General features: G+C 46.3%; 3 protein-coding genes across 6 annotated transcripts in view; 1 reads left to right on the forward strand and 2 right to left on the reverse strand.

Annotated features, from left to right (window-relative positions):
• Positions 1-8,262, reverse strand: part of bltp3b (bridge-like lipid transfer protein family member 3B) — a gene marked incomplete at its 5' end in the record, with an annotated part of 44,501 nt that extends 36,239 nt beyond the window's left edge. Inside the window, one exon of the mRNA XM_080022754.1 lies at positions 8,219-8,262. Coding sequence (XP_079878880.1) covers positions 8,219-8,262 — 44 coding nt within the window. The remainder of the gene's footprint in view (positions 1-8,218) is intronic.
• Positions 8,263-10,901: 2,639 nt separating this feature from the next.
• ckap4 (cytoskeleton associated protein 4) lies at positions 10,902-14,867 on the forward strand. The gene is made up of 2 exons (XM_080022042.1): positions 10,902-11,465; positions 13,182-14,867. Exons 1-2 carry the CDS (start codon positions 11,124-11,126, stop codon positions 14,403-14,405), a joined length of 1,566 nt encoding a protein of 521 aa, XP_079878168.1. The 5' UTR covers positions 10,902-11,123; the 3' UTR covers positions 14,406-14,867.
• A 91-nt stretch (positions 14,868-14,958) lies between these two features.
• On the reverse strand, positions 14,959-22,060 carry ikbip (IKBKB interacting protein). 4 transcript variants are annotated; one of them, XM_080022071.1, is made up of 4 exons: positions 21,618-22,060; positions 20,948-21,065; positions 18,429-18,650; positions 14,959-16,421 (listed from the first exon to the last, which is right to left on the reverse strand). In XM_080022071.1, exons 1-4 carry the CDS (start codon positions 21,842-21,844, stop codon positions 15,846-15,848), a joined length of 1,143 nt encoding a protein of 380 aa, XP_079878197.1. In that variant the 5' UTR covers positions 21,845-22,060; the 3' UTR covers positions 14,959-15,845. The 4 variants fall into 4 exon arrangements, with proteins under 4 accessions (XP_079878197.1, XP_079878196.1, XP_079878195.1 ...); XM_080022070.1 differs by having other exon boundaries at positions 20,948-21,086; XM_080022069.1 differs by lacking the exons at positions 14,959-16,421; positions 18,429-18,650 and adding an exon at positions 18,840-20,237.
• Between the last annotated feature and the right edge of the window lie 445 nt (positions 22,061-22,505).

The following is a 22,505-nucleotide window of genomic DNA, read 5'->3' on the forward strand; positions in this document are numbered from 1 at the left end:
TTTTCTACCGTGTGTTGAATGGAGATACTCAATGTCCTCCCCTTGACGACCATTTAGTTAATGGGTAGCAGGGTTTTCACACAAAACCAAGTTCATTGACTTAATTATCTACACAGGATAAAAAAAACATGGGTCGTATAGATTATGCTGTCTAGAGGTTCGTGGCCTTGACAGCGGAGAGATTTTTTTATTTACATTTTTTAAACAGATAAGGTTGTATGCGGGGACCTTATTGACGGCGACATTGAACGTGTAATTTGTCATTTGGCTGTGAAGCGTGAGCATCACTGCAAGTTCAGCACTTATTTTTTTATTTATTTTTATTTTTTAAACTGAATAACACTCCGCTACTCCGCCGTCATATCCGAGAGCAAACCTGATCCAAACCCGGTATAGCGGCAAAAAAGACGGACATTGTCACACACTCTCTCTTGTGCAAACAGAACACACACACACACACACGCTGGCGTTATCTTGTTCCTTGGTCTGGCGCACACAAGGAAATGAGAAATGAGAAATGAAGTAGAGTCAGCTCAAAGCTGGAGAGTTTACATATCTTTCCATAAAACCAACACACATTGACAAAACAACCTAATAACCACGCCGCGCCAATAGCAATCACTGTCTACAACAGTGATTTTCAACCTGTTGGCCCTGGCACCCTAGTGGGCTGTGGGGGTACTGCATGCGGGCTGCCAAATCATTGACAAAACATCAAGATTAAAAAAAACATAAAAAAAACATTTTCTAAAGATATCATAGTTTTGTGAACGTAGTTTTCCTTAAAACTTTGAGAGAAAAAAAAAAAAAAAAAAAAAAAAAAAGCATTTCCACTGTGATAAACCAATAGATAGGAACTTATGCTACTTGTGGTCGGATGTGGCCCACAAACATTTTTTGAGATTGTCCAGCGAGCCGTGAGTCAGAAAAGCCTCCTATTTCTTGTCAGTGTGAGATTCTGCTCCAGATTCTAAGCATACCATCCTCTCTCGCCGTTAATTATTTAATGGCAGCAGCAGACAAGCAAAAACCCACTCGGCTCAGTGTGAGGTGCAGCCATCCACAATGAAGTGACAAGATCGAAAACACACACACACACACACACACACGCACGCACGCACGCACGCACGCACGCACGCACGCACGCACGCACGCACGCAGAGAATATGCGAGCTGATGACAGTCCGCAAACAAACACATATGCACATATTGATCCCGGTCGATCAAAAACACAGCCTCCTTCTCTGGATATCCATGATGCCTGAGAGATAGACAGTGCCAGCATGCATCCCGGCCTTGTGACCGGTTAAATATTCATCCTTGCCCACTGATCAAATATCAACCAGCTAGCCAACTAGTCGGCCTGTTCTTCTTCACCCAAACCCCCCTGCCTTCTTTCTTTCCCCCCTCCTTTCTGCTCTGACGCAATATGCTTCCCAGTCTGCCTTTCAGTTCTTCCCTATGGCCCACTCCTCTCCTCGTCTTCCTTCTTCATGAATAAATCAATGGCGCGGATTGATACAGATGCTCGATCGGCATCTGAAAGTGGAGACATTGCTGACATGTTGCGTTGTAGCGAATGAATGATTCCCCCGTTGACACCGAATGGACCGGAAACCAGGCCGCCATCTCTCCCTTTCGTTTACACCGCTCTCTGGCTCTGGCAGATCATTCCCGAAACTGGAAGTCACCTAATGCAGTTCTCAGTAACAAGCTAAGAGCTACAAGTCGGAGAGGGATGGGGCCGTCCTCCACGGTCCTCTGCTCAGTCACAAAAGTGGAGTCGTGGCAGAGTATTTTTTTTTGTGGCACAGCTCTGACGAAAACACAGCAAACTGAGTAGGAGCTGGCTGGGAGATGGCGGCCAGAACGGCACAATGCAGACTGACAGCCACGTATTCCAAAGACGGAAAAAAAAAAAAAAAAAAAAGACGGAAAGACAGAAAAAGACAGACAGAAAAAAGAACAAGGGTGTTAGAGAGTGAGTCCATTCTGGTTTAGAGAGAAAAGGAGAAGAGAAGGTGGTTTTCTGAGTCCACTCTTGCGAGAGTTGGGATTGTGGTTCTCGGCAATGGAAAATGTATGGGGTGGGGGCGGTTGGTATTACAACACTCTATTCTCACTTTTCTGTTTATTCAAGCAGAGAGAATGTGATAACTAGCCCGGCCTTCCCTCAGCTAGCTGCCCCTTGAGAACCAGTCTGACAAACCCTCTTAAACAAAGGAGTATCCCTAGAGTGGCTCTTAAAATCAAAAGCCAATGGCCCACTTAAACAAACAAGACAGCATGGGCAACAGGACCACTCCGGCATCCGACAAACCTCTAGGTTTTCTTGCGGATTCCAAAGTCCAAAGTCTACTTAGGTGGACGTCACAATTGCGGTTTCGTAGAATCATCAGCGTTTCTAATTTTGTGGCGCTTCGTCACTGCAACCCTGCAGCGTCTGGAGGCTCCTGCAGCAGCCCTGTGGTCTAGCCAGTCGGATGGAATTCAAGTAACCTACTTTTTTTTTTTGACTCGCCAGCATAGAGCGAACACGTCCACATTTACTAGAACATTTCTGTAGTGCAGTCTATCAGTGCTCTGCTGAGAAATTTGACAAGAGCTGGAGAGTTACCACAACAGATGTCCAAAATGTGTTTTACCTGGTGCTTTTCTCTTTTCTGCAGCGGGGATCGAGGCAATTCCCACCTGCCAAATGCCACTAGGCCATCCTGTTTGTTGGCCTTAACAATGTTGGATGGCACAAACCACAGTTTGCCCCTTGTAAGCCCAGAGCCTGATTTCCCTGCTGTTATCTTGGAAAGAAGGCTTCGGGTCTGACTCCACAGACGTCATATTCTCACATTCCACAGACGTCATCTCTGGTATAATTTATGAATGGAAACCTAGTAAAGTGTGCAGCGGCATATTTTGCCTAATATACAGTATGTGACGGTTATATCGTTTTTATACCAAAATTAAACCCGCTAAAAATAGGCGATTGATGTATTTCCCATGGCCAGGAGAAATGCCATCCCCTCCCCCCCCCCATGGTGTGTCCACGTTCAACGTCACAAACACGCCGGAAAAGGGACGTGTCATGGTTCCAGTGTGACGGGGGGGGGGGGGGGGGGACGACACACAGTAGAAAGCAAATTAAACAAAACAACATTAAACATAAATCTTGAAAACTTGAGAAAATAAAAACGCTCATCACCCAGCGAGACCCTGTTCCCTTCGTCCCAAAAGAGCCGCTCTAAAGAATCGGATGGTTCGTGAACGACCCAACACTTCAGTAGAAGCAGCATGGGACAGTAGAAAGCAAATTAAACAAAACAACATTAAACATAAAACTTGAAAACTTGAGAAAATAAAAACGCTCATCACCCAGCGAGACCCTGTTCCCTTCGTTCCAAAAGAGCCGCTTCGTTCCAAAAGAGGGCGAAAATTTCCATCGGCAGCTCGGGCATGGCACTGAAATGAGGCACCGAAATCTGTGTTGCAGTTCGGTCCAGTAGGCACCGGTCATAAAGGAACCTGTGCCATAGTGGTACCGGGATTCGGTATTGAACCCTATATGTCACCCCATCAGGTTGAATTTGAGGTAGCGGTAAAGCTTTGTAGCATTTCCGTTTCCTCTGGTTATGCCTGCCTTCGTCTCCCCATCACTTTTGGCACAATGCATGCATTTATGAGTTGTCATCTTTTTTGGATTCTCTTTAGATACTCAAGACCTTTTCTATTTACATCTAAGTATATCCATACAAAATATGTTCACTTTTTCAGCATCAACTACTCTGCCTCATTGTATATCTCTGGTGGTATTATTTGGTTTGCATCACACGCTCCAAAGGCCCAATTTGATTGGACAATTTGGTTTGCGTGTACAGTTTAGAAGATCCAGCATGTGATAATGGAACATGTATGTTCCCTTTCCTATTAGTAAATTAGATGATAGTAAAGCCACTGATCATGCAGCCCTCGTATGAGCTTACCAATTCCAAAATAAATGCGTTTATTTGAGGATCAATTTGGTGGTCGGCCTGTCAATAGCAGAGGGTAGAGCGCTGTTGGGCGCAGGTGTCAAACTGTTCGAACAGTCACCTCCGACTCACTGGGGTCTGCAGATTAAGTTGAATTCCAATCTGGAACGCACGATTGCAGATGACATTTGATGGCGACCTGCGCCGCAGCCATATGAACCTACATTTCTATGTCATCTACATATCGGCTCAAAACCACACACTACGAACTCCACACAAGTCAGACTGAAGGGAGCTTATATTTTCGAAGAGGTCCTCAGAGCCCTTTAATATTTATGGCCCTGTGGTGCCAGGAAAAGGTTAGAATGAAGGAGAGAACAATTCAGGACACAAGTTAGACAGGAGCAATGGATGTTTAAGCCTTGTGGGGTAAGCTGACCAAATCTCTCTCACACACACACACACACACACACACACACACACACACACACACACACACACACACACACACACACACACACACACACACACACACACACACACACACACACACACACACACACACTAATAGCAACAGCAAAACCAGTGAGCAATAACCAGGGAGGCAGAGAAACTTTTTCCAGGTATTGTGTCTGATGCTTTGCTGTCATGTACTCTTACTAAAATATAATAAAATGCTCCGATACCTAAATACAAAACTTGGAGATTTTGTGTTTTATTTAAACTTGGGGACAGTTTTGAGTTCTCTTTTTAAAAACCAGCACAGTTTGGTGTTATAACAGATTTAGTCTAAATCAGTGTACACAGTACTCCCTCATGGTCCTCAAAAATGTATTCCTATAACATTCAAACAACTGCCATTCATCACAGCAGCTTTGAATCCGGAACAAAGTGAAGGGACTCAAACTGACCAAACAATAGAAATCAAACCCTGAGGAACACTTTCCAAGAATCGATTTGCAGCCCCATTTTCGCACAATACAAAGTCTCGACTGCTCGATTGCTTTCGGAAAAAAAAACAACATTTAACCAGCCTCCTTCTCATCAATATCAGATAAGATCTATTGGCCAAAATCCTCAAGGACTCACAGCCTCTAAATGATTTGTCTTCATAGTGGGAAAGCAGGCAATCCCTATATTTCATATTGAAAGTACTTCATGTACTGTGAAATTCTCAAGGCAGGCAGACCAGGGAGGTGCCGCTCATCATTCGATTTATAACTTTAACATCTTATACACAACAGGTCACCAGATACACATGGAGGAACAAGTCTCGTGTCCTGGCTTAACCCTAAACTGGCATACCACTCCCTGCAATAAGACTAATCCCTTCAAGCCTCTGACCATTTTATTATGGTCGTTAAAATGCTGCAACTCATTCCGCAGTGATTTTGCTATACTTTTGCCTATCAGCAACATACCTTAACATTATAATTAAGTCAAAGCACCTTGTACTTGACATATAGCGAATGTGCATTAGTCTGTGTACAGGGCTGGAACAAAATAAGACTGCTAAGACCCTGTGACACGAAAGGCAAATTGAATAGACAGTTATTCAAACATTGTGCAATCAATTTATGGCAGTGCCCTGTACTGTAAAAGAAAAGGCCTGGGTCAATTCAAAGTCCAGGTGAAAAATCATACTGTCACCTTTAGAGGAGGAAGGTTTTCCACCATTTATAAAACTATAAATTCTTACAGAAATATAGAAAAAGAAGTCGGTGTATTTGGGAATTCATTACCTGGTCATACATATATATTACAGGGAGCAGAGCATTCCCTACAGAAATCGTATTTTCTTTCGATGCAAATCAAAATCACACTAGAGCCCGGGAGTAAAGGTTGTGTGTGTGTGTGTGTGTGCATGCGTGTGTGTCTGTGTGTGTAACAGGAGCCTGCTTTGTCTGGCTCTGATCCAGGATCCTGTCAATATCCAAGCCAGTCAGTTATGGGGAGAAACACACACGGTTCATCATCACCTCACCCAAGGGGCTACCTGAGTTCAGCCCTCCGTCTAACACCACATCAATACACACTCAGCATCAGGCAAACACAGCTAGACATGTTGAGCTAGCAGCTACAGTTACCCCCCACACACACACACACACACACACACACACACACACACACACACACACACACACACACACACACACACACACACACACACACACACACACACACACACACCTTTTCAAATTGTTTAATATGTCATGAAGGCTTCAGTACACACAGGGAGTATCTGTGAACAGCCACTGCTGGCTTCGGAGTCAATTAACTGTGAGAGTAAAACGCCTCGTGTCACTCTGCCCGGATCACAATGACAAGGCCTCTTCTAGTCACCGTAGCGGCTGGATGTGTGCATCCTCAGCAACAGTAGTGTGTTTTCCGCGCTGAGCAGCCATGTTGACACACAAAACAACGCCTGTAGCACGGAGCCTACCTGCTGTGTTTGATTTACCTAAAGGCTGCGAAAAACAGCTTCCCCTGAATGCGGTGACCCTACACTGAATGACACCGCTTTCTAACAGCCGAGGGCGAAGATTGAGTACCAACATCTTCCACTAATACAAAAATAAATCACAGATTCTGGAAAATAATAATTCCTTCCCGAAACACTATATCTAGCCTTGCTCTGGCACGCTTACACCAGCACTGAGGTTACAATGACGTCACTGCCCCCAGCTGGTCCCCCAATTGGTCCGCCATCACACGGGCCAGCCTCAAATGTCAAATCCAAACCAATCAGGGAGGACAGAGAGGTCTGAAGACAAAGCCTATGGCCACATGACATCATCACTCCTCCCGGTCAATTGCTGTCATTGTTGATACTCATCGAGCTGAGAGTATGCACGCTCATGCACAGAGACGATCTTAAGTCGCCTGCGTACACAAACACACGAGCCAGGAGGAGATGCACACACACAAATCAGCCAACGTTTAAGGACACTGAAGGACATGACACCATCAGGCGGATTTTAGCTGTGCATTGTGCGAGAGCCTGAAGGGCGATTCTCACAACCTTGAAAACCTCTGTGGTCGCTGGAATATCATTCCTACTTGTACGCACAATGTGAAAGTGCCCATTTGGACCTGAGTTTTATTTTGCAATAAAACACAGAAGGCGCTGCTTGATTTTGATAGTGATATGAAAAGATTTTCATAACTTACACCCTTTTGATTTGTCATAAGAGAAGCCAGTTCAAATTCCCTGAAATTTGTACTGTAATCCCTTGGTCTAGGTCCATTAGCAGCTCAATATGTGCTGAGAAATGTTTCCGCTTCAACTCATTACTCGCCAATAATTGGATTGACAGACCCTAAGAGCACAAGGGGTAAAAATAAATGATGCAGGTTAGAAGAGAAATTGAAGGGGGCATGAGTGAAAACACACTTTCGTCATTGACAACCGCTTAAAGCTTTTAACTCCAAAATCAAGTTTCACGGTCTCAAGGCAGGTAGCAAGGTCCGATTGGGGCAGATCAAGTCCTAGATCTCCTGAGGAGCGAGGAGAAATACAAAAAAAAAGGAGAAGACGGAGATTGTTAAAATAGACCATTGATTCAATCCCTAGAACGGTTTGAGCAGCTAGCCTTTCGGCAACGAGGTCGACAACAACGTCAGCAAACGTGCCACTGGCATCCACATTAGGGGAGTGTGGTCGGAGTGCGATCAGGGCACGATTAGAGGTGAAGCACCAACATAAACATGCAGCTTGTGTTTTGACAAAACTGTACAGGCAGGACTTGCTTGCTTACTTGCTCGGCCTGAGCTAACGCCGGTCGTTCGGTTCGGCCACTGCAGGTGAACTAGTAAGGCGGTCACGATTAGATGTCACACAAATAATTCAATGAAATAAAAACGTGTATCAGCGCAAGATTATTATTATTATTATTTTTTCTTTTGCACAAGAGCCATTTATTGGCATTGAAGGGATGATACAACCCAGGTGGACGAGTTCATTTTCTCTCAACTCGGCTGATGGAAACTGACTCCATTCAGATTTTGTTTATTGCAACAGTTGTAACAGTTTGGGTTGGGTTTTTTTTCGAGTCCCCTTAAATTAGGATGGACTGTGGAATCTGACGACTGTACAAAAAAATATCGCGACGCCCAGATAATCGCACCCAGGCAATTAGGCGATAGTTGTTGAGTTCTGTCAACTAGTAACTCAGCTTTTGTCAATATTGGACGGTTGCCTCACAGCTGGGCCCGCTGTGTCGTTTCGTCAATCGACAACATTTGCAACTGACCTGGAGAGATGCTTCAGGATCTGCTTTTTTATCAGACTGGCCATGGCGGCGCAAATCCGGAGGATATCCGAGCCGGCTGACAAGACAGCGAGTGAGCTAGCGCCAATGCTAGCTTGCTAGCTCTTCCACCGCCACACACACACACACACACACACACACACACACACACACAGCACTCAAACTCTCATCCCTGTGTCATTTTTTTTTTTTTTTTTCCCCTAATCGATGTCCCGGCTCGCCGTCGTTCCCCCGGAGTTCAAATGGCGGAGGGGCGAATTCCCGGTGCCCGGGAGGCGCCTGGCATCAGAAACAAAGCGCGGAGGCCATGGCAGCGACCTTCGGATGGGCGGTCGGACGTCGGCGACAACACAGACACCTGGACAGGGCGGCGGGTCCGACGAGCCGTTGTCATGGCGTCTGGGCGGGGCCTGGTGCTGCGTTGAAGTCCCGTGGGGGGTTTTTGGTTTTTTTAACGGGCGGATTTGCTTTTGCGCCGCTGGCGACGTCGTCGACGAGGAAGCGTTCGGACAATCTAGGATGGAGCCCCCGTGGAACCCTTTCACACCAACGTGGTTTGCCGAACGTCTTTGTTGGCACAATAACCTCCTGGTTATTATTATTATTATTATTGAATTATACTGAAGGTTGTCAAAGAGTGGTGGAGGCGAGCAAAATGAACAATTTGGCACGCACAGTATGTATTGTATCTGGTACACACCGGCAGCACATGTACAGGTTCGATCCGGAGCACATGGTACATGTATATGTGCAGACTTTATATGTGCATACAAACTTGCACCATTTGGAAAAAAAAAATAGTGTGAATTGTTGATACAGAGGTTTGTTTGTTGAATTCTTTATATTGTGTTTTTATTTGGCCACGTTTCCATACACAAGGAATTTGTCCAGGCTGTGTTACCCACGGTGGTATACATTGTCACAGACGATTACAGAGCTTGTCTCTATTTATATCATCATCTATATTACTATAAATATCCTATATATTGCTACAGCATTTATATCATTTGTATAGTTTGAATAATTATATTAATCACATGATTTATTTCGATTATTTATTTAAATTTCAGCCTATATTATTATCACGATGACTGGAATTTAACTTTATTTGATTTTATCCAGGCTAGTTAACCATTTTCGCCACGCCTGTACGCCGTGCGGGCCTTGTGCAAGAGAAACGGCGACAAAACCCCGAGTTCACGGGCAGTGTTGACAATTTTAAAACGACGTGAACGGCCTTTTCAAGTCGGAAGTGCGTAATTCCCATCGCTCCCCGTGTGACGTGAACGCCGCATCGTAAAGTTTTTTTGTAAAAAAAATAAATAAAATAAAAATAAAGAAATCTGAATTACCCGCTGAAACAGAAACAGAATATTATATACTATATACTCTATACTCTACATGTATCTCATTGATGAATTAAAATTAAATTAGTTGCTCTTTGCTGTACAATAGGGAGGAGGGCTGTCTGCGTCGCAAACGGTCCTTTGGTGACATCTACCGTTCAACCCAATGACCGACAACGAAAGTCATTGTTTAAATGTAGTTTATCAGACGCAAACCAAGGACATGATGGAAGGTTTCTTATTATTTATTTTTACAATCAGAAATTATTTAAATGACTGTATTGTTTAATGTTGCACTCTCTTTCATTTTTTTACACATTGACCAATCAAGTAGGCTGTTTCAAGTGTAATCGCTTCATTTATTATTCATTGGTAATACACACTTTGGAATTTACATGTAAATAAATTAGTATTTGCAATTAACTTTTTTTTTTTTTTGCCAAAAGACACGAGTAGGTGAGTGTTGGCAATCGACCCTATCCCTGTATAAAACGGCTTAAAACGCCAGTACCTTCAACTGAACGGATATTAAAAACAGCTTTAACTCCACTCCACTTCCCTTGAACGTTGACTGTTGAAATGCGTTGTGAACAAAACCGCCGGACATTGTGTCAGTAAAGGGACCGGAGTCGGCCCGTCGCGGCCTCTGTTCGGGGTGACGGTGTTGTGGAAGGAAAGGAGGAGGCCTGCACCCACAACTGCTGCTGCCACGTATGAAGGGAGGAGCGGCATCGGGGGAAAGAGCGCCCCCCCCCCTCCCTCTCCCCCTTGCTCAGACGCTACTTTGCAGGAATCTGCCGGGAACCCATCCATCACCTCCTTCCTTGGTGATGGAGCGGTTCTAGGTTTTAACCCGATGTGCATCCTATGACCTGCAGACTGCGGCAAAGGGACTACAGTTTATGTCAAGAAAAAAACCCACAAAGGATCCGAAGCATCACTACTTAATGACAAAGGCTGCTTGGATGTAATGTTCTTTGAAGGAATACTATTGTGATTCTTCCGCTTGCACATTGCACACATTGTAAATAGCTACTGTTGGTCTGTCATGGACCAACCATGGACCATTTGTATAAATAATTGTATTTTCTTTTCTTTTTTTTTTTACTGGTTTTGCAGGCTGTTGTCTGAGATTAGCCTGTGACCTGAGGAGGCAAATTCCTTGTGCGTAAAGGGAAAACTTGGCCAGTAACGCATGATTCTGATCCTGATCCGACACCACTGCATCCAAACGGCGCCGATTTAAAGGATGACTCTGCGATTTCGGCCCGTCGTTTTGGGTTTAGACCCCATAGCCTAAAATAGACCACCCCCACCGCCAACCCCGTCCAGCCCGGGGAAAGCCACGACACGCTCCCTGATACGCTGCTTGAGCAGTGGGACCGGACGGAACATCCACCCACTACCACAGTAGTAGAACACAGTGTCTCCATCCACGCATCCATCCCACAACAACCGACTACTCCGTGGATGAGGGGGGGTCTGACAAAAAAAACAAACAAAAAAAAAACAACAACAAAAAGAAACATCCGATCCCAACCATGACTGCGAAAACCCGAAACAAGAACAGCGGCTCCAGTGAGAAACCTCCTGCGTCCGCCCAAGACGAGGAGAAGCCGAAGAAAAGCCAGAAGAGCGGCGGCGCTCCGAGCGCCGGCAACGGGGCGGCGGGCTCCGCGCCCCGGGCCGGCGGCGCCTGGGCTGGAAAGTGCCTCAAACTCCTGGTGGTGGTGTTTTACGTCGCCTTGGTGGCCGCGGGGGGGTTCGCGGCGTTTTACCTGCAGCGGGTGCTGGAGGACATGCGCCAGATCAGCGGCAAAAACGAGGAGAGCGCACGGGGAAACGCGAAGCTGGCGATGGAAATGAACGGCGTCCTGCAACAGGTATGGTCTTCATCGTCGCCATCGTCATCCTCGCCACCAACGTCGCGATGGTCACTTGGTAAACCAGATTATTACAAAATGCGTGAGGCGTTAGGGGGCTGATCGCAGATGACTGATGCTCGGGGCAACACAATGTCTCATCATGTTACACGGGGGAGTAAGTGACGGAAGGAGGGCCCACCCCCCCAAAAAAACTTGATGAGTTGGCACAACTTAAACAACTCTCGGGTCATCCATCTGGTCCTCCAAGGTGTTTGTTAAACGTGTCCAAAGTGGAAACCCACGAGATTGTTTTGACAAAAACTCAAAACAATCCCATTTGATACCTATTTATTTATTTATTTATTTTAAGAAACAGCCATTTTATTTATTAGGTTGCGCGGTGTGTTCTTCAATATGCTGTTTCCGTTGTGGGTGGCGGGGTCCGCCTTTCCCGACGAGAACGCAAAGATTCGGAAGAGTTGCAAGGCAAACGTAAATACAATTGGGTGAAATTGTTAGACCGCTGTGGCGAGACCGACCGGACAGTCCTGGGACAGTCCCGTGGATTACCACTTTAAACGCACCAGTTGTTTCCCATCCAGCCAATTAAAACCTTAACTTCCATCCATGCATTCGTTGGTTTCTGGTTTAGCCGAAGTCATAATTGGCAAACTGTTGTGTTTTGGCCTACATTATTCTGTAGCAGTACAGTGCACATCCCATCTCACTGTCATCTCCCAGAGTAAAATGTATTATGTGGAATGATTGGTACTACTTCACGAGTCTTTAAAGGTTTAGGCAATTATTACATTATTACGTATTATAAATATCAGTGTAAATATTTCTTCTATTTGTGTGTGTGTGTGTGTGTGTGTGTGTATGTGTGTATATATATATATATATATATATATATATATATATATATATATATATATATATATATATATATATATATATATATATACATATACATATTATATATACATACATATACATACATATATTTATTTATACATATACATACATATACATATACATATATATACATATATACATACATATATACATATATATATACATATATATACATATATACATATATACATATATATATATATATATACACATATATACATATATATATATATATATACACATATATGTATATATATTCTCCTCAAAGGAGGCTTTGGGCCAAAATATATATATTTATTTATTAGTTTTTACAAAACGTTTATTTTCATAGATCTAAATGATATGGTCTCAATAAGTGTTGGTTATCTTTCTTAGTTGAAAATAAAAGTTCCCAGCCGTGTGTGTGGGTGGGTGGGGGTGGGGGTGGGGGCTTTGTGACATCACAACTCTCTCCCTACAAAGCTGAGCGTCCGAGAATTTGGAGAGAGAAGTGAGGGCAGACGGCAGATGAATGGCAAGGCAGGGGCGGTAAGACTACAAAACAGGATGCAAAGCCGCCATAACAACCCTAAAAGTAGAAAAAGGCAGTGTAGCATTACAATAGGAATAAGAATAATTAACATAACGATTAGATACAAGCCTCCGTTGGAGAGAAGGTGACAAGTAGAAGAACGACGCACCCTGTGGTGACTGCCAGTATTTCCCAACCAGACCTTTGCTCGATCATACTCTATTTGTCTCATTTTAACGCTAACATGGTATTCGGTGGTATACTTTCTAAAGACGAATGTTAACTGGCTTTTCTTCGTGGCTTACCAGGTGGATTCTCTGAGGGGTGTCGTGGACGGGCTGGAGTCCTCTCTGGGTGCTGTGCGGCTGGAGCTGGAAGGCACCGCTGGCCGTGTGAAGAAGAGCGAGGTGGGAACACAGAGGGTGGAAGAGGCCCTCCAGAGGCTCCAGAACGACTTGCTCAGGGACCTCTCGGAGGGAATCAGCGAGGTCAAAGAGGCCCGCGAGCGGGACTTCTCATCCCTGGAGAGCACGGTGGAAGAGCGCCTGGCCGAGCTGAGCCAGTCGATCGCGGCCAGCGTGACGGAGTTCACGGAGGCTCAGGGCGAGGCGGAGGGCCAGCTGGCCGACCTCAAGGCGCGTCTGGGGGACATGGAAGACCCGGCGCTGATCAAACAGGAACTGTCCACTCTTGTTGACACCTTGGCCGAACTTAGCTCGGCCAAACAGGCCGCTGAGGCCTCGGCCAATTCACTCAGGGAGCAGATAGGTGCAGTGAGTACTGAGCTCCAGACTCGCAACAAAGAAGTAGCGTCACTCTCCCAGGAGGTGGAGGAAATGAGGACACTGATGCAAGAAAAGGTCGGGAGCCTGAAGCAGACGGTATCCGACGCAGAGGATGATGTCAAGCATTTGAAGGACCAAGCCCTGACACTGGAAGCTGGAGTTACGCAGGCGACTGAGGCCGTCTCCTCCGTGGAGAAGGAGATGCAGTCGGGGATCTCTCTGGCCCAGCAAAGGTCGGAGGACCTGGAGATCCGAGTGAAGGCGTCAGAAGACAGCGGAGAAGCATTGTCAGCTTCGATATCGGAGATCACCTCCAAGGTGGAGTCGCTACTCGCCAAGTATGACACCCACGAAAGCACGCTCGCTGCGCAAGAGCAGGCCGTGGAAAAAGCCCGGACCGGCTTGGCTCAGGATCTGGAGGCACTGAAAAGAAGCATGGAGGAGTTCCAGTCCGACATGGAGGCTCTGGGAGACGCGCAGGCCGAGCGAGCTTCCAAAGACTCCAGCCTGGGTGAGAAAGTAGGGGAGCTGGAGAAGAAACTCGCCGCCCTGGAGGACACCATCGCCGCGAACAGCGAGGCCTCAAAACAGCTGGAAAACCTAAGGAGCATGGTTTCAGGCCTAGAAAGCAAAGCAGCCAGGCTCGAAGGCCATGACAAGGCTATTTCTTCCCTCCAGGATGCACTACAGAAGACCACCAATACACTAGCAGCGTTGTCCGAAGCCCCGGAAAAGGGTACCGAGTGATTAGAAAAATGAGTCTGCCACGTGACATTACGATGGCCAAACCTCCTGCTGCCCATCCGTAAAAGAAATAAATATGTTCCAGGTACCAGTTTGACATTCTCATTGATCTGATGGAAATCCGATGGCCTAGAATAAATGCTATTGATATTTTTGAGGTTCTTGTTCACTTGTTTTTTTTTGGGTTTTTTTTTAACGAGAAGATAGTTTCGGAGAAAGTGGCTACTATAAATTGGATTGGGTCAGGGTTAAGCGCATGAGTGGACTGCTGATCTGTGAATTCAAATCAACGCTCATACTGCACTGTAGTTTTTCTATGTTGGGTTTTTTTTGTACGTTTTTTTTTCATTTTCTGTTTGTTCGTAGGAAATTCAAATGCAATAAGCTCTGTCTGAGCATCCCGAGGTTTACACACTGCATTTCTTTTCTTATTTGAAGAATAAAAACTTTTAAAGATATACCAAATGCTGTTCACACTCGTTTTCTTTTTTGCACGTTGCATGTACGTAGCCATTGTAGGTAGTAGGTTTTCGTTTATTCCATTCTAGATCCACACTTGAAAAACCTTGCGTTTCAGTATGTATGTATTTGAAGCTTCATACAATTGCTGTGAATTTAAGACAACATCGTGCTGTTTGTACTGCAGTCTGTACCCACAATTACCCAGTTACACACTCATCAACACTTTGTTGTGCCGGGTGAAAGTAGTGAAGTGAGCGTCGGCGTAGGTCTCGGGTTTTCTCAGGTCAGCTCCTTGATCTTGGGCGAGGAACATCCCAGTCACCGCCAAGGGTTTTAGTGGGTTGAGGGAGTGATTCATGGCTGGTTGGGTTTTGGCGGCGTTTGACAGCGTGTTCTTCTCCAGGTCTTCCTCAAAAAACGTGCTTCTGTACATAACCCCCGGGATGGGTTTGGGGGTGATCAGCAGAGCAAACTGGAACACTAATATAGGTTTCTTTGGGACAGGAAGCACTGCAGGAAGAATGTGGGAGCCTAGATGGAAGTTGGGGCATGGCAGACAGTTTGGGATAGAGTACCGCAGAAACTCGACAGCAGGTCATTTGTGGTTAGGTAGAAAACTATTTGTGGGAGGGAAATCTCATCCATAGGAGACCCATACGAGAGGAACGTTACTCAGCTATGCTGTCATATAAAACAACACACACACAACACTGCAGCTGAACGCAAGGTTTCCAAAAAATTATTTATAGGGGAACTTGCTTACTTTGCCAAAAGCACGTTGCCAAAATAGGCCTGTCGTTCGTCACTTATGCTGCACTGTTTACATTCACTGAGTTCATATTTACACCCGACGTTCAAGAAGTACCGGCTCCCAACTTGCAACAGCAACTGGAAACACTACTTACGTTTAAAAGTATTGCCTCTTAATTCTGTGCTTGAATAAAATAACAATTCAAACCACAATTAGTTCATCGGGTTTTATCACTGACCAGATTGGAACAGCATTTCCCCAACGTCGGGCATATTATCTGCGATTTCGTCGACCTGTCTGGAAGCAGCGTCCGTATCTCCCTCCACGGCCGTCAGGTTGGCCAGCGTCTGCCTCAGCTCGGCGATGTCCCGCTCCCTCTGGGTCAGATCCTCCGCCAACCGCCCGATCCGGAGGGTCAGGTCGGACAGCTGGGGCTCCAACGCCCCGAAGTCCCTCTTGACGGCGGCGACCTTGGTCTTGAGGTCGCTGGCGAAGTCCAAGGTCCTGATCAGGCGGGCGCGGCCGCTCTCCAGGTCCTGCAGGCGCTCCGAGATCTGCCGGTTGGCGGCGGCCAGCTCGGGGAGCCGCCGCTGAAGCTTGTCCAGGGCCTGGGTATTGCGCTCGGAGGAGGCGCGGAGCGCGGCCACGCGGTCAATGCTGCCCGACAGCACGTCGCCGATGCGCTTGACCATGGTGCGCTCGGCCTGGGCCATCTTGTCCTCCAGCTCCCCCACCTGTGCCAGCAGAGACTCCACCTCGGACCGGAGGCCGTCCATCCTCCGCACATCCGTCCTCACTGACGCCACCTAGAGGACCCAACGCAGACAGCAGCAGAGTCTGGGAAGTGAGGTTGACGAACTCATTTGATGGCCGATGTGATACAGTCAATGGTGGAAAGTACTTTGTTCGTGCACTTAAGTACATTTTTTGAAGTATGTGTACTTAGCATATTCCAATATTAGGGCAGCCCCCAAATGGTCGACTAAATGTAAGTCGACGAGAAGAGACTTCATCGATCAACTTTTCCATTGGTCGTTTAGTCTCAGGAAAAAAAACTCCATTCAGGAGCTGCGCCTTGTCAAAATTACCCTTAAAACTTATATTAGGGCTTTTAATTTGAAACAAATTCAAACAGAAATAAATGTTCAGTCTCCCTGCTGGATGTTCTGACACATTTAGAAGAAGAATTACAGCTTTCGATGAGCGGTTTTTGCCAGTAACTTACAGCCAGCTCGCTTCATGCGTACCCACCGCATGAAGTCGACAAGTCCGAAAGTCAGAATAAATATTGTGTGTATCATGAAAAATATTGCGTATTCTAAAAAATATTGCGTATATTAATGAGAGCCATTTGAAACCGTTGATCACATTCATAATAACCAAATCCTATCTTAAATACCCCAGCGCCAGCGGTGCCCCGGGGGGCATGGGACAGCGAGTAGCGAGTACACGGCCCCGGGGAACGGCGAGGTCGTGGCCGGGGAGCGCTGCAAAGCAGGCGGCCGTCCAGGATCGCCCGCCGGCTCTCAAGCGGGGTGCCGGGATTTACAGGCGGGGATCTGCGCACCCGGGAAATGCCCTCGACGAGGGGTCCCTAACGAGGGGACGCCGACACCGGGAGAACGATCTTCCATACGCTGCAGTTCAGTGCAAATTCTGTCAACATTTTATATAAATGTGTACATTCATAAAATAATCAGTTCAGTTCAGTTCCTCCCGTTCCTTCTGGAACATTGGGCGACGAGTCCCCACCATTTACCAGAATGGCGTCTTCTCGTCGTTTCCATAACATGCCTTTTTTTTAACGGGGTGAGGTTGTTAACCCCATGCCCAACCCCCAACCTGGAGGACCGGGTGCTGACTTACCCGTGTCACAAAGGCATTCTTGGCAGTGCTGACTTACCCGTGACACAAAGATGAGAGCGCTCGATTTCTCCACAACAACCGAGAGCAGTTGGCTCAGCTGGACATTTACCATGTTCCATTTATGAACATTAACAAATGTTTAAAACTCCCTTTATATAGTGTTTGCAAAGTGCGAACAAAAAATATGAAATATACCCAATTCACTTATATTAAAAGAGATTTATTTATAACAGGAACTAATAACTTCAACCGGTGTACTGTTTAACCAGTGCAAATAACAGGTTGGCTCGCTCCATGCGTGCGCACCGCACAGAGCTTGTAAATTAAAGGTATATTTTGAAGGCTGGTTATAAGATTTTGTATTTATCTGTAATGTAGCACAGTGTTAACAATGTTGGTTATGACATTCTTTTTAACTCGGGAATTCAAACCATTGTCTGATGCCAAAAAACATATATTTAAATAATTTAAATAATTAACGCGCAACAATTAGACGACTAATGACTAATAGTCGACGAGGAAAATCTTCAGTCAGGGGCAGCACTATCAAGTATATTGAGTTTCGGAGACTTTTGACCTTTTACTGCACTATATTTCAAAGTAAATATCGACACTTACCCTACATTCATAACAGTTGTGTTGCTATAATATACTATATATCCTAAATATAATATTCAAGATTCAAGAGTAGCGAGTACACGGCCCCGGGGAACGGCGAGGTACTTTTACGTTTAATATTTTGAAGTACATTTAAGAGCCTACACAAGTGTGAGGATACTTTTAGAAGAAATGTCGGTGTGGTACTCCTGGCGGTTTTCACTTTTGTCATATACAGAGCTACTACTTCTTCTCTAGTTAGATAAATGAAAAAAAAAAAACATTGAAGAAAAAAAGAACAATGTTATCGAAGCAAAACCGCTTAATATCTATAACACCATGTGTCAAACCTTGTTGGCGACGTCCTTGGTGATGGCGGCGGTGCGCTCCTCGATCTGTCCCACGGCTTCCCTCAGCGCAGCGAGGCTGCTCTGGTGCTGTGCTCGTTTCTCGGTCGACTCGGTGGCCCAGTCCCTCAGCTGGACCACGTCCCGCTCCAGACCCTCCAACTGGGGCCGGACCGCCCCGCGCTGACCTCCCAAACCCTCCAACATCACCTGGACACTCTGGCACTGAAACGGTGCACACACACACACACACAGAGTCAGAGGAGGAGCCGCTTTTACCGAGAAACAGATCATTCTATTTCGTAAAACTCAAGGACAGGTTGACATGAGTTAACATCGCCGGCAGGGAAATCTACGAACCGGTGCACGGAAGCAAAACACATAAGCATAAAATAAAAGACAAAAAGAAATGACTGGAATGGTATTTTTATTACAAATATCGGGTCATAGAAAATTATGTTATAAATGCAAAGTCATTTTTCAGCAACAAAATCTGGTGCAATCAATTTTGTAAAACGCAACATAATTACTGTATGTTTGTGACAAACTGTGAAAAAGGAAGGAAATTAGAAATAATTTCACGGTTGTCTCTCTCTCGTACAACAATGGCGGTATAAGCATTTTTTCTAAACACGTTCTCAAATTAAAAAGCAAAACGAGACGCATCATAATCATATTATGTCTTAATAAATTGTGCTTGCGAAGTATAGTACCTATGTCACTGAGCTGTTACTTAAAGCAGGCTACAGCAATTGCAGTTAATACAAATACATGGTTACAATTCTCCAAAAGTGAGAAATAAACATAGGCAATTTACAAAACATTAATACTGAACTGTAAAAGCCTTTTACAGCAGCTTTGTCCCTTCTCCAGTTGTTGAAAAGCATGAAATCATTGAGTGAGGTCTTCGTCACGGAAAGACTGAAACGGGTCGTCCTGGGCATAATCTGTCCACTCCTCGTCCTCAGTCTCCACCTCCGTCCAAACGTCTCCGTCCAGCCCCAGAGGCTCTTGGTCCTCCCGGCCGTCCGCCCTGTCACCCCGCAGCACCATGGTGAGCTCGTGGACGGCCTCCTTCACCACCGACAGCTCGTTCTTCATCTTCAGGATGCTGTTGTGAGCGTGGAGGGCGTCCAGCTCCTGCCTCAGCTCCAGGATCTCGTTGAGGGCCTTCAGCATGCTGTCCTCCGTCCCAAACAGCTGCAGCGTCATCTCCTCCAGCCTGCTCTCCACCCCGTTCAGGTCCCCGCCCAGCCTGAGGATGGAGCGCACCGCGTCCTCCACCACAGGCAGGTGCTCCTCGCATTGCTCCGCCTTGGGGATGTGCTCCTGGAGCTGGGAGCTGACCTCGGCCTCCCTGGCGGCGAGGAGGCCCACCTTCTCCTCCAGCTTGTGTATCTGCCTGGTGTTCCAGTCCAGCTGGTCCCGGGCCCGCTTGGCGTCCTCCTCCTCGGTGCGCTCCAGAGCCCGGGCGTTCCTCCTGGTGCTGTCCCCCAGCTCCTCAAGCCTCTCGTCCAGGGACCGGGCCCTCCGCTCGGCCTCGTTCACACGCTCGGTGGCGCCGGCGTGGGAGTCCCGCGACTCGGCCTTCAGCGCGTCCAGGTCAAAGGCGATGGCGGCCAGGCGCACCTGCCAGGTCTCCGTCACGTTGAGGAAGTGGGTGTTGACCGTCTGTAGCTCGCGGGAGGCGGAGTTCTCGTCGGCTTGTATCGCCGCGACGGCGGCGTGGAGGGCGGAGACGTCCCGTTGGAGCTTCGCCGCCAGGGAGGCCGTGGAGAGGGCGTCGTGGAGGTCGTCCTCGGACGCCGCAAGCTGCAGGCCGCAACACAAAACAGTAGGGGCCGTTTCTGGGGAGCTCTGAGGCCCTCAGTGTTCACGTACAATAAGTAGTGATGATTCACAGGCACGTGCATTTGCGATGGAATACTTTATTGGTATGAGTTAAAATAAGGCTATACAAAATTCGCTATGCCGTAGAGCGTGAGAAAATTATATTTATTTCGCCAACAAATACACTCAAATATGCTTTTTGCTCAGTCGCTTGTAATGTTTTGGGCAAGAATGTTAAGACGTAAGTTATTTCATATCCCCAACTTGTGTAGTAATACACAAAGCCTTTATTTGAAACCCAGTGGCATCCTGTCATTTTCATCCCATAAGTACCCAAACTAGGTTCCCAATTTATTTTTATGTACACTTTATCGGCCTATAATAAACTAGTGTGGCTCAACGTTGTACTTAAACATTGGTGAGAAAAACTGCAAATCATCAAAAAAAAAAGAATGAGGTTGAGGATACATATTTTGTGAGGAAAATGATAAAAATCGGAAAAACATAATTTGTTCTTTTCAATTATTATTGTTTTTTTTTGGGGTTTTTTTTGCTGCGGACACCCTGCAATTAACCTCGAGGATCCCTCTAGGGGGGCCGCGGACCCCCGGTTTGGAGACCCCTGCCCCGACACGGAACTTTGCCCACAGTCGAGGGTGCGAAGCAAGGGCAGATCGTGCGGCGATACAAACCTTCTCAGAAACTTTCAGGACCTCCTCCTCTGCGTTGAACAGCGCCGCGGTTCTCCCATTCAAGTGGGTGTACTGTTGCTCCAGCTCAGAGAACCTCTCGTTCTGCTGCAGAACCACCCTGCGCGACACAACACCAATACTTGATTTATGTTTTGACGTGTTTATTTACAACATTTTAAACAACTTTATGGTTGTTGTTGTTTTTTTTTTTTTTTCCAAAACACCCCATTAGCGTCGTAGCTTAGCAGCCGATTCGCAGCCTGACTTTCGTGGCGCGTTCAAAAACCTCGGACTTCAAGGCTGCGTCTCTGACAGACATAACTGTTGCGTGGCTGAACTTTAGTGGGGGACACAGTGGACGGTTTGCGTTATTGTGTTGACATGAAACCAAATTAAATTTAAAAAAATAAAAATAAATACAAGACGTTCACAATCCGCGGAGACCTTATTTTATTCGTGAAAACAAGAGAAAAAGGTGGGACAATATTCGAATGAAAAGCCCAAACGGCATTTCATACCCGATTTCAGGTTTGTGAAAGTTATATTTGTGGGGGGAAAAAAAGGTGAATTTCAGTGTATTTGTGACTGGGGACAACAACAACAACAACGACCACCACAAGGCAATGGAAGACAATGGAATGAAAACGTTTGTCCTGCTAGTTTGTCTTACCTGGTGAGAGCCGCACACGCCGCCAGCGACAACACGCACAGGAAGGTTTTCACGTCCACGGACGCGGGCGAGGGCGAGGAGACGCGACGGGGCTCCACGTCGTCAGCCGCGGGCGTTGCCGCGCCTTCCGCCCCGTCCCTCGCGGCCGCCGCCGCCGGCCGCTCCGCCGCCCCGGCGCCTGGCTTCTGGTTCGGACTTCTCTTCCTCTGCTTCACCTCGCTCGGCATTTTCCAGTCGCAGTGGACTCGGAACGCGAGCCCGACTCCAACGCCACCCGAACGGAACGAAGCTCGAAACGCTAGGAATAAGAGTGCGGTTCAACTAGACAGACGAGAAAATAAAGTCATAATGCGACTACATTTAAAATAAAACGGCTTTTTTTTTTTTTTTTTTGTTCTTCTTCAAGTAAAAGTGAGGGGGATCGTGCCTCCCCCAAAATCTCCCCTACTCCACGGAATTCGGAGGAAGGCGCGTCACGGCCACGTAAGCGGCTGCCAACAGGAGCACAGTGCAGGGCTCTGTTGTGGAGCCTACCCTCCTTCCCAAATGAGGGCTTAACTTACGCTTTATTTCATTGTATTTTGGACTCAAATTCCTTTCAGTTAACGTGAGCGGAACCCCCCCGTGTCGCAATCAACACATGTATATGCTAAAGTTAATGAATCGATCAAGCAATTCATGAATGAAAAATACTGCAAACCCGTCAAATCTATTATCAAAATGCAGACGCGACAAAAATAGGATTTACTTGAAAGATACATACGCACATATCCACAACTATTCACATGCATGTTCTGGAAGTGGAAAAATTGTGGGAAAATAAATCTGGAAATATGTAATCAAATACGGTATGAAGGAGTATGATGAGTATGAAAAACAGTAACACAT

This window comes from Zeus faber, assembly GCF_960531495.2.
Source record: "Zeus faber genome assembly, chromosome: 21".
Lineage (NCBI taxonomy): Eukaryota > Metazoa > Chordata > Actinopteri > Zeiformes > Zeidae > Zeus > Zeus faber.